Genomic DNA, 16,759 nt, shown 5'->3' on the forward strand with positions numbered 1-16,759 from the left:
GAGAAAAAAAAGATGGATGTGAAAGAGACTTGGAAGTTAGAATTATTGGAACTTAGTGTTCAGATGGATGTTAAATTTTGTGCATTTCTATTAAAGATCACAAAAGCCGTTTGCTATTTAAAGCTAAGTGTGAATTTAATTTAAATTAAATGAACTAACTGTAATAACACAAGCTTCTTTCATCCCCCTGCCCTCATATTGTAGTGATCTGGTGCCCTTACACAATGCCTGTTCTTATGGTCATTATGAAGTAACTGAGCTTCTGGTCAAGGTTAGTTCTCTTCTATTTTTCTTAGAATTATATAAAATCACTTGAAATACATCATATACCTGTTTACTTTGTGTTTTTAGTGCTTGGTGGATATAGAAGGAATACATATAATCATTCTAAGATGTAGATGAGTGATAAGTCAACATTTGACTGCTTTGAGATTTTTGAAATACCTTAAGATTTTAAATATAAAATAGCACTGTCATCTTGTGAATAGCACCTTAAATGATTCTATAATTTGTGGCTAACGGTGAAGTTTCAAAATCCTTGAAAATACCAGAAAGCAATTTTTAGTGATTCATATATTATGAAAACCACCGGTTACATTTGCAAGATCTTCCCAGTTATACTTTGGGTTGCAGCAGGCTCATTTGGTAAGCTGCACTTCTTCCAATATGCTGGGCGGCTCTTGTTTAACAAGCAGCTTCCCAGGACCAAAAACAAACTTATTTTGCTCCCTGTTGGATGAAAATAGAAGATACATATTCTCCTTCAGAGTAGGCAGGAGGATGTTATCCACATCTATTTCCTTTTGTCCCCCAGTCTCTGCACATATATTTGACCACATTTTTTAGGCTTCTCTTACTCTGCACCATTCTGCCCCTTTTAATGCTTTCCCTCATTCTAGCAGCAGCCGTCATGGCAAAGATATCTGTTCCCAATGCCTCCATGCTTTCTTTTCGGCATGTGCTACAACAGGATTATTTTCCCACAGAAACAACTTCAAGGATTAGATACTCTCTGAGTAGCCCCTAAGCCTTTTTAAATGTATAAGGCGGTGGTTGCAACATTATACATTTGTAGCAGTAATGCTTTTCTTATTGTAAAACTGAATCTTGAATTCAGCAGAACATTTGGAATATTATTATGGATAAAAGTGAAACATGAGACAGACTGCATTGGGACCTACAGACAACTGAACTGTGTTTTCCTAAGACCTGATGTTCAATAAATAAGAATGGCAGGCTGGGGCACCTGGGTGGCTTAGTTGGTTAAGCAACTGCCTTCGGCTCAGGTCATGATCCTGGAGTCCCGGGATCGAGTCCCGCATTGGGCTCCCTGCTCAGCAGGGAGTCTGCTTCTCCCTCTCCCGCTTCCCCCTCTGTGCTCTCTCTCTCTCTCTCAAATAAATAAATAAAATCTTTAAAAAAAAAAAGAATGGCAGGCTGACTAGAGGTCATATGTATAGAGGAGGTTAGCTGAGGTGAGGTTGCAGTTAGCAGAGCACTCAAGCTCAGGAGTGTCTGGATTTGGCAAGTAGATAGAGACAGGGAATACAGGCAGAAGGTGTAGGCAACACTGAGTCAGTTGGCAACTCTTGCTAAACAGTTGGCTAGCAGAAGCTGGCATTTAACTGCAAACATTCACTTAACTGCTTTTCATGACCTGGACACTATAGAAATTGTGATGTGTTTCCTTAAAAAGCTAACATGATCTTATAGTAGAGTAGAAGTAATAGTGTCAACAGCAAATGTAGCAATAGATGGAATGTACTTTTTCTCAGACCAAATTGAGACTCTGTTGTTATTCTAGGCACTCAATAATTTCTTTAATGGAGCTTTTAAACTAAAGTATATTTAGCCAAGGGCCGTGAGGGTGAAAGGAAATCTAGAAACCATCTGATAAGAAAGATGAGTGAAGGAGCTGAAGGTGTTTAAACTCAAAAACGTAAGAGTTGCTCTTAAATATTGCCAAGAATATGGATCTCTTTTGCTCCAAAGAAAACCAGTAGATCAAAGTTTAAAATACATATTTAACTTAATGTAGAAAAGAACTTCTAGTAAGACAAGTTATCTAGTAATTATGAAAAGTCATAGTAGTTGAGAATTAGTTTCCCATCATTGAAAGTACTAAAGGAGTGAGTAGCTCATTTGCCATCTGAAGGAATGCTATGGAAGGGATTGTGAGAGATGAGAGATTGAACTAGAATGACTTCTGTGGTCTCTCCAACTCCAGTACTTGGAAATGGCTGAAATTAAAAAGACTAACAATACCAAGTATTAACAAGGATGGGGGAACACTAGAACTCAAATATTGCTGATGGCAGTGCAGAAATAATACAGCCACTTTAGAAGACTATTTGTCAGTTTCTAATAAAAGTAAACCTGTATCTACTATATCATCCATCCAGCAATTCCATTCCTAGGGACAAAGCACGTGTCCATAAAGAGACTTACAGATGAATGTTCATAACACCTTATTCAAAATAGTCAAAAACTAGAAATAGTCCAAATGCCCATCAGCAGGATGATGGTTAAGTAAATTATGGTCTGTCAGTACAATGCAATGCTACTCAGCAATGAAAACTATTGATAACGACATGAATGAATCTCAGAAACATTGTGTGTGAAGGAAGGTAGACACAAAAGTACATACCGTGTTACTCTGTTTTTATGAAGTTCAAGAACATATAAATCTAATATATGGTGCTAACAGAATGGGGGCATGAATTATCTATAAAAGCATGAGGCAACATTCTGGTGTAATGAAAGTGTCCTGTATCTTGAATTGGGTCATGGTATCATGGATATATACACACACACACATATTTGTCACAATTCCTCAAACTATTCACTTAAGAACTATGTTCTACTGTGTGTAAATTATACCTCAAAAAAGGGGAAAACTTAGAGAAGATGCAAGTTAAATCTAAAGCTTCATTCTTTTTTTTAATGTTAATCACCATACCTTACATCATTAGTTTTTGATGTAGTGTTCCATGATTCATTGTTTGCATATAACACCCAGTGCTCCATGCAATACATGCCCTCTTTAATACCCATCACCAGGCTAACCCATCCCCCCACCCCCTCCCCTCTAGAACCCTCAGTTTGTTTCTCAGAGTCCATAGTCTCTCATGGTTCATCTCCCCCTCCGATTTCCCCGCCTTCATTTTTCCCTTCCTGCTATCTTCTTCTTTTTTTTTTTTTAAACATATAATGTATTAATTTATTTCAGAGGTACAGATCTGTGATTCAACAGTCTTACACAATTCACAGCACTCACCACAGCACATACCCTCCCCAATGTCTGTCACCCAGCCACCCCATCCCTCCCACCCCCCACCACTCCAGCAACCCTCAGTTTGTTTCCTGAAATTAAGAATTCCTCGTATCAGTGAGATCATATGATACATGTCTTTCTCTGATTGACTTATTTCGCTCAGCATAACACCCTCCAGTTCCATCCATGTCGTTGCAAATGGCAAGATTTCATTCCTTTTGATGGCTGCATAATATTCCATTGTGTGTGTGTGTGTGTGTGTGTGTACACACCCACATCTTCTTTACCCATTCATCTGTCGATGGACATCTTGGCTCTTTCCATAGTTCGGCTATTGTGGACATTGCTGCTATAAACATCGGGATGCACGTACCCCTTCGGATCCCTACATTTGTATCTTTGGGGTAAATACCCAGTGGTGAAATTTAAAGCTTCATTCTTGTTTTTAACAATAAAAGAGTTAAGTAAGGGTCCTTGTGCATACGCCTAGCAACCGGCTACTTGGTTTTCCATGGGGAAAAAATGTATTTCTGAAATAATAGGTTTAAAAAATGAATTTTGAGGGTATAACCTATTTAAGCTTGCATGATGTTAAATTACACAGTACTAATAATTCTAAATTCTCTTAAAAAATTGGACACTAAATATATGCTTTACCCTCCCCCCCCAATCCCTCAGCATGGTGCCTGTGTAAATGCAATGGACTTGTGGCAATTCACTCCTCTTCATGAGGCAGCTTCAAAGAACAGGGTTGAAGTATGTTCTCTTCTCCTAAGTTATGGTGCAGATCCAACACTGCTGAATTGTCATAATAAAAGTGCTATAGACTTGGCTCCCACACCGCAGTTAAAAGAAAGATTATCATGTGAGTATACTATGATGAATGTTCAACTAGGATATTAAGATGCCAACAAACTAAAAATTTGTTCTTTCTCATTTGTTTTTAGAAATTTTTAAATAATGGAAAATTTTCCTTACCATGGGTATCTATTGTTCATACTAGCGTATTTAGTCATCTGGAGATTTCTACTCATTCTACTCTTAAGATGCTATGAAAAGAAAATATATTTGTATTTGTTTTTTCAAGTCAAGTTAAATGAGATGGTAATGCTTTTGAAAAGAATGAATTTGGGTTTTGTTCCTATCTTTGATGTGAGTTTCTTATTAATCTGCCATGTCATTGGTAGGATTACTGTCTTGTAAACATGGTCCCCAGATCCTAACCATCTAATATTCTTTGGTATCTGGCAGTTGTGTGGTTTTCTGTCTGTAACTGAAGTAAACATAGTGAGAAACAGCCACCTAATTCAGATATAGTATTGCTATACATAAATAGGAAACTTGTATTAAATTTGTATTATTCTAGAACAATAAAGGATAATGGGTAGTTTCATAAACCTGATGAATAAAAGAGGAATCTTGAGAAAATACTCTTTGATTTGTTCATCAGTAGGTGGCTCTTGGAAATACTCAATTTTCTGGTCACCAGCTCTCTGATGTTTGAGCAAAAAAATCATCTGCTACCGCCATGATGTTAGTGTACGAACCATGATCACTCTTTGTTTTATTTCTTTACTGAGAAAAGTTCTCTGCTTTGGAAAATTCTTAGAACTCTCAGGTCTGGTAATATATTGCAGTACTCCAGATTCCTACAGACCAGAATAGACCCTGAGTTGGCCATGGGCTATTTTATCCGTGTATACATTTAGGGATGAATTATGTCATAACTGAGGGAAACTGGTATAGCACTGTCTCTGTTTTGGGGGGTTATATTTGGAGAATATCTTTACAGCTTCTCTCTGACTATTTTGGTAGATAATTTTGAAAATAATTTCAAGAAAAATACTAAGTATCTTTTACTAGGTAAGTCCCATCAATTTGATAATTCTCATGCAGATTTACATGTTTTTCTCTTCATCTAGATGAGTTTAAAGGCCACTCACTGCTGCAGGCTGCCCGGGAAGCTGATGTAACACGAATTAAAAAACATCTCTCTCTGGAAATGGTGAATTTTAAGCATCCTCAAACACATGAAACAGCATTGGTAATGTTTCAGATTAAAGTTTTTAAGATGCAATAACCAAAAACATGTTGAACTGATCATAACATCCTACTTCTTTTGATGATACAGAGTAACATAACGTCCTACTTCTAGTAAAAGAATTGTTTTTAAAAATCTGTGTTTTTTAAAAATTAATGCCTGAACATAAAGAAAAAATGTCAAACAGTACAGAAAAATAGACAGCCTCACCCCAAAAGGCAATACTGTTACTCATTTGAGTATCCTTCCAGAAAAAAACTTAATTCATATACTGGCGTATGTATGTAGCTTTTTTATTATTGTAATAGTACATATCATTTCCTTTTCTTATTATGAAAATTATAAGTGCTTGTGATTGAGAATTTTAAACCCACTGAAAGTAATGAAAAAGAAAATAATTCTGTCATCCATAGAAAAACCACTTGGTTTTCCTTCCAGTATTATAATTTTTTTCAAAATTAGATCTGAAGTCTGTATATATCCCCTCTATACTATGTAAGTAAAGTGTCTGTGTGAATAGAGGCTACTTCCCTGGTAGAGGTAATAACACTTCTTTGGAGCTGTAACAGAGTAGATGAAAATCGGACAACCTATGGAAAAGCAGTCAGAAGAGAATGAGAGCTAGTAGAGATAAAGTCGGTGGAAGATAGGAAGGCAATGGTGTAATCAGAGACTACCTTAGAAATACCAATTTTGGGGGGAAGATTTTTATTTATTTATGAGAGAGAGAGGGCACGTGAGCATGGGGAGGGGCAGAGGGGAGGAAGAGGCAGGCTCCCCACTGAGCAGGGGGCCCAATGCAGGGCTCGATCCAGGGCTCAATCCCAGGACCTCGAGATTGTGACCTGAGCCAAAGGCAACACTTAACCGATTGAGCCACCCACACGCCCCAAATAACAATTTAGAAGGAAGAAAATCAGTCCTGCTGTATGAATTGCAGAATGTGGTTTGGGTGAAGGAAGAGGACCCTAAATAGACCGATGTGTTGCAGGGCAAATTTAACTCATACTCTTACCTAATATTTTGTAGGTAATTAATTTTCTTGGTTATTGATTAATTTTCTTCCTTATACCATGATGTAAACTATGTGAAGGTTATGTAGAAACCTATCTATAAAACATATTAAGCCTTTTTGCTAACTTAAGTTGTAAAAAAAAATCCAAGTAAAAAAATAAAGCTGCAGGGGCGCCTGGGTGGCTCAGTTGGTTAAGCGACTGCCTTCGGCTCAGGTCATGATCCCAGGGTCCTGGGATCGAGTCCCACATCGGGCTCCCTGCTCTGCGGGAAGCCTGCTTCTCCCTCTCCCACTCCCCCTGCTTGTGTTCCCTCTCTCGCTGTGTCTCTCTCTGTCAAATAAATCAATCAATCAATCAATCAATCAATCAATCTTTAAAAAAAAATAACAAAGCTGCAGATTAATAAGAAATGCTAGTGCAAATTTAAAATCATAACATTATCAAGATGGTGCAGAGAAATTTAGAAAAACTGACAGGAAAATTTTCTGGTCTGAAAAGCTAATACTACCTATTATCTCCCCCTAAATATTCTGCTATTGAGCAACTTATTTTTGTTATTAACCTTAAAACATACTAGGAGTTAAGTATTGATGGACAGTTGTGGTGCAGGGGCAGTGTCTTCCAGGTTTCCAGAGATTATAGGCACTGGCTCAGGATGGGACAGAGGAGTAGATGTGCTGTTTTGAAATGGACATGATCAAGAATACTTGGAAATAAACCATTTCCATTCTGTGTGCTGTCCTGATAGATGTCCTGGGATGATTACTCATAACATACCAAAGTAACTATGTTTACCAGTTAGAAATGGTTTTATTGAGGGCAAAGGAATGATTTTGGTAACAGCAACCACAACAAAGAATGAATCTGAAGCAAAGTCATGAAGATCAGATAAGCTTTATAATTAACAACAGGTTAAAATAAGAGAATAAATTTCATATGTACTGTATATTCAGATGTATAGAACAACTTAGCAGTTATCTAGAACTTTTATTCCATGAATTCTCAAGCTTCAATTTAACTTCATATTTTTACATTGATCTAGTCATTCATGCATCCAGACATTTATTGAACGCCTGTTGTAAATGAATATCATTTCAGAATTGGGGATGCAAAGATTTGGGACATGACCATGAGATACATTCTAGGTTTATAACTAGCAAATCCCTACCACCCGTCTCCTTTCCTCTTTGATATATCATAAATATAGATGCTACAGACTCCAGTTTAGTGTATCATCTGCTCCCATTGATTTTGACAAACAGGTAGTCCAAGCTCCTTATTCTGTTTGAGCAACTAATTGAGAAAGATGTAAATACTAGTCTTGTCACCTGTTTGATCTGTGCTGTTACCAGGCAGCATCCAGAGCTGATGAGTGTCTTTTATTACTTGATGTAAAGAAACTCCAACCTTTGGAGTGTTTCATTAATTAAACTTTTAAAAATAACATAGACACCGTGCTATGTGGGAATAGCTTTAAAAGGAGTGTTGGTGACATTAATTTAAATTTCCATCACATCAGTAGTGGCTTTTTCAAAGATATAGGGCAACTGTAAAACTTGATCAGAATATTTAGTAACATATCTGATAAATAGGATTTGCAGCCCTGGCCAGAATTTGGTAATTGTTGTACATTCTATCCAATAGAAAGCCTTTGAGTAGCGAAGTCAGGTCAAAAATAAAACAAAGAAGTTAAATAACTTCTTAGTTGTTCTTGATTGGAAACACAAATGTTCTTAAGTAAAAATTAGTTCTGTGTAGTCCTTGATTAATGCTGCAATTTAAATTATCTAGCATTGTGCTGCTGCATCTCCGTACCCCAAAAGAAAGCAAATATGTGAACTGTTGCTAAGAAAAGGAGCAAACATCAATGAAAAAACGAAAGAGTAAGTCTACTTTTAGTAATTAAAAACTACTGACACTTTTTTTTTTTTTTGAAAATACATTGATTCTCGGCTGACTTTTTCTTTTTAAGATTCTTGACTCCTCTCCACGTGGCATCTGAGAAAGCTCATAATGACGTTGTCGAAGTAGTGGTGAAACATGAAGCAAAGGTAGACTTCCTTTTTGGTAATCCTTGGTAATCCACTGAGTTATTTTCTGTTTAGCAGATGAAACTCCTGGCTTCCTAAACTGTTTACTCTCTCAGAAGTATTACTTTTTTCCTCTTAATCTGTACTTAAAAGTAGTCTAGCAGATACTTTCCTTTAGCTGATTTTTTCCTAGAAAGCCTAAGGATTTACTCAAAAGTACATGCTTCCTATATATCCTTCCTTCTCCATTCCTTTTACTCACACCCCACTGGTCTAGTTATCCTTAAGGTCTTTTTTTTTTTTTTCCTTAAAGATTTTATTGATTTATTTGACAGAGAGAGACACAGCGAGAGAGGGAACACAAGCAGGGGGAGTGGGAGAGGGAGAAGCAGGCTCCCCGCTGAGCAGGGAGCCCGGTGCGGGGCTCGATCCCAGGACCATGGGATCATGACCTGAGCTGAAGGCAGACGTTCAACTACTGAGCCACCCAGGCGCCCCTTTTTAAGGTCTTTTTCTAATAGAATACTCTTCAGAACATCCTCAGCTAGAGACACACTGATTATGACCAATCATCTCCAGTCTTCTCTCACTCGTATCTTCTGTTCCTTGGCTACCATGATAACTCTAGTTGTTTACACTAGCCACAGTCTTTCTTACTCTGTTATTTCTGTGACTAAACCAAAGGACTTGGAACAGAAAGAAATAAATTATTTAAATAATCTGACTGAAAACAGTTCCCCTTTTTGTGAAGTCAGTGTTCTTTAATTGGCATTTGTATACAAAGCATTTTATTCTTGGAATAATTATGTTTTCATCAGGCTAGAAATCATCATTTCTTACCCAGGAACTTTAAAAAACACTACTCAGTAAAAGATACATTTGGCATCCCAAATTGGAAGAGATGACAGTCACCTAATTCAACAGTTTTCACAGTTTTCAGCCACGGATCCTTGCCTTTTCCAAACAAAATCTTTAGTAGAAATTCATTATGTAACAAAGAATGGTGCTGCTCTGAATGAAGGGAAAAGAAAGGAGTAGAGACCCTTAGCCCTTGGGTGACCTCAAGGCTCTTCCCTAAATGTGCTTTGCAAAATAGTTTTCTGATCTGTCCTTTCTTGGGTTCCCACTCAAGGAACCACTTAGAATTCTTTCTACAACTTCTTGTTTGTGTTTCCTTTCAGTGTCCTAATTTCTCTTTGATTTGGGGGAATTCTTGATAATGTATAATCTCAATCTTTCCTATTGTAAATTATTGAATAAAATAAAGTTTATTCTGCTTGACTGCTTGGCATATCTCGTCTGTCTGTTCTATAACTTCTCATTGATTGCTTTTTTCATACATGTGGTACAATACTAGAATATCTGGATACATACTAAATGTGAGTTGTGAAACTCAATGAAACAGTCATGACTAGTGGGACCAACCATCCAGGAACTGAGGGATTTCCAGAAACACAGGACTGTCAGTACTAAAACCAGGGAAGTCCCAGGCAAACCAGAACAAGTTCGTCACCCTGATCTTAACACAAAGTGGTACCCAACTAAAGTTTTCAAGTGGATGTATTTCACATTTCAGTGAGTTTTGGTATGTGAATAAGTAGATTAATTGTCCTGAGCAGATTAATTGTCCTGAGCATTTTAAATCAATTTTCAAGTTCCATAAGCATGGAGACTAGCAATTCATAATCCAGTTTTTTTGGTTTCATTGAGAAAGTCTTACTATATTCCTGTTCAAATATTCTCCAATTCCATGGATATGAATTGGACTATGTGTCAGATCACACTAGTGGCCAGAGGGTTGATTACTGAGGAACTTAATTTCTCACTTGTGTTTTAAAAAATTAGTTACCTGGTGGGGAAGGGTGCAGGTACAGATGAGATGGGGGAGTTAATGTTTTACGATATTGTCTTATTACATAGCCATCACTTTCTCCCTTTATCCATAAATGTATATATACATATTAAACATTTCAAAGTAATTTGCAAATTGCTATGCACTTCTCCCTAAATATTTCCATGTATTCATCATCTAGAGGTCAGTATTTATTTACAGGTTTTTGGGGGGTGCAAAACTTACATGCAGTGAAATGCACAAATCTTCCATGAACATTTGCTGAATTTTGACTAACGTATACACCTGTGTTACCAAAACTCATCAAGGTACAGAACGTTATTTCATGGCTGAGGCAGCGCCCCATCCAAGGCAATCTCCACCCCTAATGCAACAACCATTTCATTTATTTCCTAGGTAGATTAGATTTGCCTGTTCTAGGCCTTCATGTCTATGGAATTGTACAATTCATACTCTTCTCCAAGGCTTTCTCCTCTGTATATTTTGGAGATTCATCCATGTACCGATCCTTTGTTCCTTTTATTGCTTAAAATAGACCATAATGTATTTATCTATACAGATTATATTTGTAAAAAGGGTAGAAAAGCCAGTAGGAATAAATATTTTAATGCTAAGTTAGTCTCTGGCTTTGTTACTGTTGTCTATCTTGGAGTTTCCACATTTCTGGACCTCAGAGATCCATAAAAACATATGGATTAAACTTCGTTAGGCAATATCTACCTCTAAGTGCAGTAAATATACTAATACTTTTTAATGGCAAACACAACTGTTATTCAACATTTCCTGCTTTTAACCCAAAAGTCTTTTCTGATATCAACCTTCATGAACTGGTGAATTTATGCTCTAAATTTGAGCAAAAACATTTGTTTTGGCCCTGGATAATAGGCTTCATGAGAGAATAATTGGGATTTTTAAATTAGTAACAAGCGTTAAACACATGATTGGATGGTTTTAAATTTTGAGTTATACCTAATTTTAGCACTTTCTGCATTGTTAAGGTTAATGCTCTGGATAATCTTGGTCAGACTTCTCTGCATAGAGCTGCACACTGTGGTCATCTGCAAACCTGCCGCCTACTCCTGAGCTATGGGTGTGATCCGAACATCATATCCCTTCAGGGCTTTACTGCCTTACAGATGGGAAATGAAAACGTGCAGCAACTTCTTCAAGGTATTAAATGCTTTCATGAAATGAACTTTTTTTTTTTTTTTTTTTAAAGATTTTATTTATTTGACAGAGAGAAACACAGCGAGAGAGGGAACACAAGCAGGGAGAGTGGGAGAGGGAGAAGCAGGCTTCCCGCGGAGCAGGGAGCCCGATGTGGGGCTCAATCCCAGGACCCTAGGATCATGACCTGAGCCAAAGGCAGACGCTTAACGACTGAGCCACCCAGGCGCCCTCATGAAATCAACTTTTTAAAATTAACCTTTAAATTTTTTCACATAGGGGCGCCTGGCTGGCTCATTCAGAAGAGCATGCAACTCTTGATTTCAGGGTCGTGAGTTTGAGCCCCACTTTGGGTGTAGAGATTACTTAAATAAATAAAACTTAAAAGTAAAAATAAAGTTTTCCACATACTATGTAGAAGTTGGTAATAAAAAGAAAATGTAGAATATTTAATTCATTATACTCAAGTGTTCCAAATGTCATTAAGTCTATGATTTTGTTCCAGAAGCATTATCTGCTCAAATTCTCTAATAGCTGGCTCTTAAGTTTTTATCTAGAAAGTATTTAAGGTGTAATAGTTGCTATTTTTTTTAAAGACAGGAAAACATAAAAAAAGTAGGGTCTCCTGGGGAGGGTATGTGCTCTGGTAAGCGCTGTGAATTGTGCAAGACTGTTGACTCTCAGATCTGTACCTCTGAAACAAATAATGCAATATATGTTAAGAAAAAAAAGAAGAAGAAGAAGAAGGTAGCAGGAGGGGAAGAATGAAGCGGGGGAAATCGGAAGGGTAGACGAACCATGAGAGACGATGGACTCTGAAAAACAAACTGAGGGTTCTAGAGGGGAGGGGGGTGGGAGGATGGCTTAGCCTGGTGGTGGGTATTGAGGAGGGCACATTCTGCATGGAGCACTGGGTGTTATGCACAAACAATGAATCATGGAACACTACATCTAAAACTAATGATGTAATGTATGGGGATTAACATAAGAATAAAAAAAATTTTTTAAAGTAGGTGTCTCTCAGTTGAGCATCCATAATGATAAATAATACTCTAAAGACTGGCCCTGCCTCTTCACTGTTTTTTTAGGTCTTTTATATATAAGGCATATAGAATTTTTGTACAAGGTAACCAATTATTTGACTTACTAAAACATATTTGACTATTGAATACTTGTATATTCATTATATTTTTAAATATTTAGATCAAATATATCTATACATTTTACATAGGTTATACATTTCACCCTAGAAATCTGGTCCAATAAATTTTAAAGTGACTTTGATGTCTGAAAGCTCAGATGAGAAGAAATACAACAGATCAAGCCTCTTGTATCTTTAACATTTTCGATGATCTTTATGCCTGTGATCTGGAAACCACCTTTTGAGAAAAATACTGAATAGATGAAGGCAGGTTGACAAAACAACCTGGAAACTGCCAATTGAACTATGAGACTCTTTCAGAATTCCCTTTAGTGCCTCATATAACACACATTTGTTTCAGTGTCAGTTTGGGGGTTATAACACCAGTCCTATTCAGTTGCCTCATGATGGACATTTACAGTCTTACTAGTTTTGTGCTAAGTGCGATTTCTTACCTTTCCAGCTAGTTTCTTTTTTTTTTTAAGATTTTATTTATTTAACAGAGCACAAGCAAGGGGAGCAGCAGAGGAAGAGGGAAAAGCAGGCTCCCCACTGAGCAGGGAGCCTAATGCAGGACTTGATCCCAGGACCCTGGGATCATGACCTGAGCTGAAGGCAGACGCTTAACCAACTGAACTACCCAGGTGCCCCTCCAGCTAGTTTCTAGTAAATTGTCAAGGTAGAGTTTCCAGGTCAAAGGATAACATGTAATTGTTAAATCATCTTCTAGAACAGTTGTTAAGTACCATATTATATTCCTACTAACAGCATATGACAGGACTTGTTTGTCAGCACTGGGTATTATGATTCTTAATCTTTTCGTTTGGTGGACGTGTGTGTATGAACTTAAGAAGTAATAGATGCTTTTTTTTAATACAAAATATAGAAATATTGTCAGTGTAGTTCCCCCATTTCCTCTTTGCTCACTAATGGATAAAAAAGAAAAACCCAGGATCTCTCATTTTAATTTGCATTTTTAAGATATATGTTGCAATATTTTTTCCATTTTTTATTTGCCTTATAACTTTGTTTAATGTTATGTTATTGCCTGACATATTTTTCCAAATCATCATTGGTTCTGCCTTTAGTGTACTACTCTAAGATGCTTTTCTACTCCAAGTATAAAAATACTCACTTATATTTTCTTTTAATATTTTTAAGGTTTAATTTTTTTATCTTAAGGTCTCTAATCCATTGGAGTTTATTTTCTTATAAGATACAAAGGTACATGTTTTCTTCCTTTCCTGTGAGATTTTAAATGAGCTATAAAACAGAATTTCAGATCTGAAAATGACTTTAGTTACCTTCTAGTCCATCTCTTCTTTTTTTAGAACTGAAAAAATCTGAGGCCCCTTGCCCCAGTTTAGATAGCTACTTAAGGGCAGAACCATGGTTAGGTCTCTGGCCATTGGTCTCCTAACTTAAAGTTTTTCCACCATCCAGTGGCCTTGGTTATAGAACATGCCATCTTTCATCTGTTTTATATTCCATTACATTGTTTAAATCACATTTATTATTCATATTTACACACGTTTTGCTTATTTATATGTATATACATGAAATGTTTCCCCCAAAAAACTTTTTTTGTCTCACAAAAAAAATTTTTTTTTTTTTTAAGATTTTATTTATTTGACAGAGACACAGCGAGAGAGGGAACACAAGCAGGGGGAGTGGGAGAGGGAGAAGCAGGCTTCCCGCGGAGCAGGGAGCCCAATGTGGGGCTCGATCCCAGGACCCTGGGATCATGACCTGAGCCGAAGGCAGTTGCTTAACGACTGAGCCACACAGGCGCCCCTTGTCTCACAAAAATTCTTAACAAAGTCTTCCTGGTGTTCCTCTGCTACCATGGAGATTTATTATATAATCTGCCAAACTGTAAAAGAACTTTACTTTGAGATAAGCTGCCTCTCTTAAAGCTTGGTCCTGCCTTTTCCATGGGAGTTAATCACTCTTTCCTTCTCTTTTCAGAGGGTATCCCGTTAGGTAATTCAGAGGCAGACAGACAATTGCTGGAAGCTGCAAAGGCTGGTGATGTAGAAACTGTAAAAGTAAGATATGATCTTATGTTTTTGTTAACTTTGGGTTTTTATTTTCCGTATTTAATGAATCTGTACTGTTGTAATGAAGAGCCTAGTTATATGTGCCTTGTTTTAAAAGATAAATAATGATAATCTAGTTCTCTGAAAGTAAGAATCATTGTTCAATGAAAGAAACTTTTTAGTTTCACATGCATCTCAGTAAATACCTCACAATCACAAATTTAAATAAAGTGCATGTTTATGGAAATAAATTTCATTTAAAGAGCCTATTCATTTGTCCCTTTAAAAGAAAAAGATATCAAATTATTGTCCATTGTTCACATACGACACAACAGGAAAGGGACAAAGAACTAAACAGTGTGTCACTGTGTCGATGTATTTCTTCTGGTTTCATTTCTTTGCCCTCTCTACCACTGTGTTGCCACTGCCTCCTAATAATCTTCAGTTCATAGAGCCAGCTTCAGCTCTTATATGGCCCATCTCCTGTGGTTGTCCTCTGTAGAATAACCCTTCCTCAGATTTTCCTTTACTTTTTATCATAGAGTCATATATAATGTCTTAATAAAACATATTTGTTACCTACAGAAGTTGTATATCCCAGTAAATAACTCAGAAGCCTAACATTCTGAAAGAGCAAGACTACGTTTCCATTCAACTAATATGGATTAAAATTAACTCAACATGTTTTGTGAATGAAATAATTCTTCAGTAATGCGATGGAGTTTGGGGGTTTTTTCCAATTTATTCTAATGTTATTTTAATTCCCAAAGCTAGCAGGGAGATAAAAGCTTTGTTATATTCGCCCATCCCTCCCCCAATTGCCCCTAGACTTTTTCAGAAACAGTGCTGGTCCCATTTGAGGGAACAATGACATATAATAAGTTTTATGAAAATCTAAATTTATTGATTTGTGACAGAAGTAGCTACATGAAGCAATTTCACTATATTTCTATTTGGTGTCCTCAATCCTGAACAGATCCACCACACAAAGTCAATTTTAGATTTTCTGAGAATGAAATATGTTGGGCCCATCTGAACTTGAGCTCTGAGGAAACTTACTCACTGTCCTTTTAAGTAAAGAGATTTCGGGAAGTTGATTTAAAAGTCCATGGTATCTTTTCCTACTGCTTTATCTGTGTAGATAGTACAATCATCTCCAAGTAACTTAAGATTTTTTTTTTTAATAATTTCATTTTTCAAAGAAAAAACACCATTATAATGGAATCTTACTGTTTGACATGTTTTATATTTACATTCTCATTCCCTTAAGTGGGGGGTTAATAAGATATTAGGAGGATTTGGTTTCTATTACTAAATACTGCTGACTTGTGGAAAAACAAGTCACTTGAGTTAAAAGTAGTGAGCTGATTTTTTTTTTTTTTCCTGGAAAATTGATTTAAAAATTAAAGGCAGGGGCGCCTGGGTGGCTCAGTCGTTAAGCGTCTGCCTTCAGCTCACATCATGATCCCAGGGTCCTGGAATTGAGTCCCACATTGGGCTCCCTGCTCGGCGGGAAGCCTGCTTCTCCCTCTCCCACTCCCCCTGCTTGTGTTCCCTCTCTCGCTGTCTCTCTGTCAGATAAATAAATAAAATCTTTTTAAAGAAAAGAAAACTTGTTTCAGAGTACACAAAACTAAACTGAGAAGTAGGGAGTAAAGTGGCTGGTAAAAACTACCCAGTGTAGCAGCACTTGGCACATGTATTAAAAATACTCATTCCTAGAGCCCAACTTCAAAGCCATGAAATACTGTTTCATATGGGACCCTGAATCTATATCTTAGCCTCTTCTTTGGGAAGCATAAAAAAGCTTTATCAGTCTGGTAATTAAACCCCTTGAGGTGAAACCCACAGATAGCTACCTCCATTGAGTTACTAGGCTTAGGTTATCCCTAAGGGATAGGGTAGAATAGTAAAAAGTAAGACTTTTTACTAATATTGATAGTCTTTAAACTTTTTTTGAGCACCACGATTTATTATTTATGTTGCTTTTCTTCCCCAAACATTTGTACTTTTCATACAAGCATGAATAAAAGTGTTATTCTTAAAGCTTTTCTCAGCCAGGCTTCCTCATCGAAACCAAAGAACACAAAAAAGTACTTGAGTATTTTCTTAATTTTCCCAAGGATCATAAGTGTAGTTCCTTGACTATAAGCATCACCTAGGAACTTGTTAAATTCTCAAAAAAAAAAAAAAAAGAAG

General features: G+C 36.8%; 1 protein-coding gene across 2 annotated transcripts in view; it reads left to right on the top strand.

The window, feature by feature from the left end:
- TNKS2 (tankyrase 2) overlaps window positions 1-16,759 on the top strand; it is a 68,345-nt gene that overhangs the window by 23,361 nt on the left and 28,225 nt on the right. For both annotated transcript variants that reach the window (XM_064595017.1, XM_045878411.3), the window contains exons 7-13: window positions 205-271; window positions 3,953-4,139; window positions 5,197-5,318; window positions 8,123-8,214; window positions 8,304-8,382; window positions 11,212-11,383; window positions 14,490-14,569. In XM_064595017.1, coding sequence (XP_064451087.1) covers window positions 205-271; window positions 3,953-4,139; window positions 5,197-5,318; window positions 8,123-8,214; window positions 8,304-8,382; window positions 11,212-11,383; window positions 14,490-14,569 — 799 coding nt within the window. The remainder of the gene's footprint in view (window positions 1-204; window positions 272-3,952; window positions 4,140-5,196; window positions 5,319-8,122; window positions 8,215-8,303; window positions 8,383-11,211; window positions 11,384-14,489; window positions 14,570-16,759) is intronic.

Source organism: Mirounga angustirostris, unplaced genomic scaffold (assembly GCF_029215605.1).
Source record: "Mirounga angustirostris isolate CCGP_5_RB_7025 unplaced genomic scaffold, mMirAng1.0.hap1 SCAF_6, whole genome shotgun sequence".
Classification (NCBI taxonomy): domain Eukaryota; kingdom Metazoa; phylum Chordata; class Mammalia; order Carnivora; family Phocidae; genus Mirounga; species Mirounga angustirostris.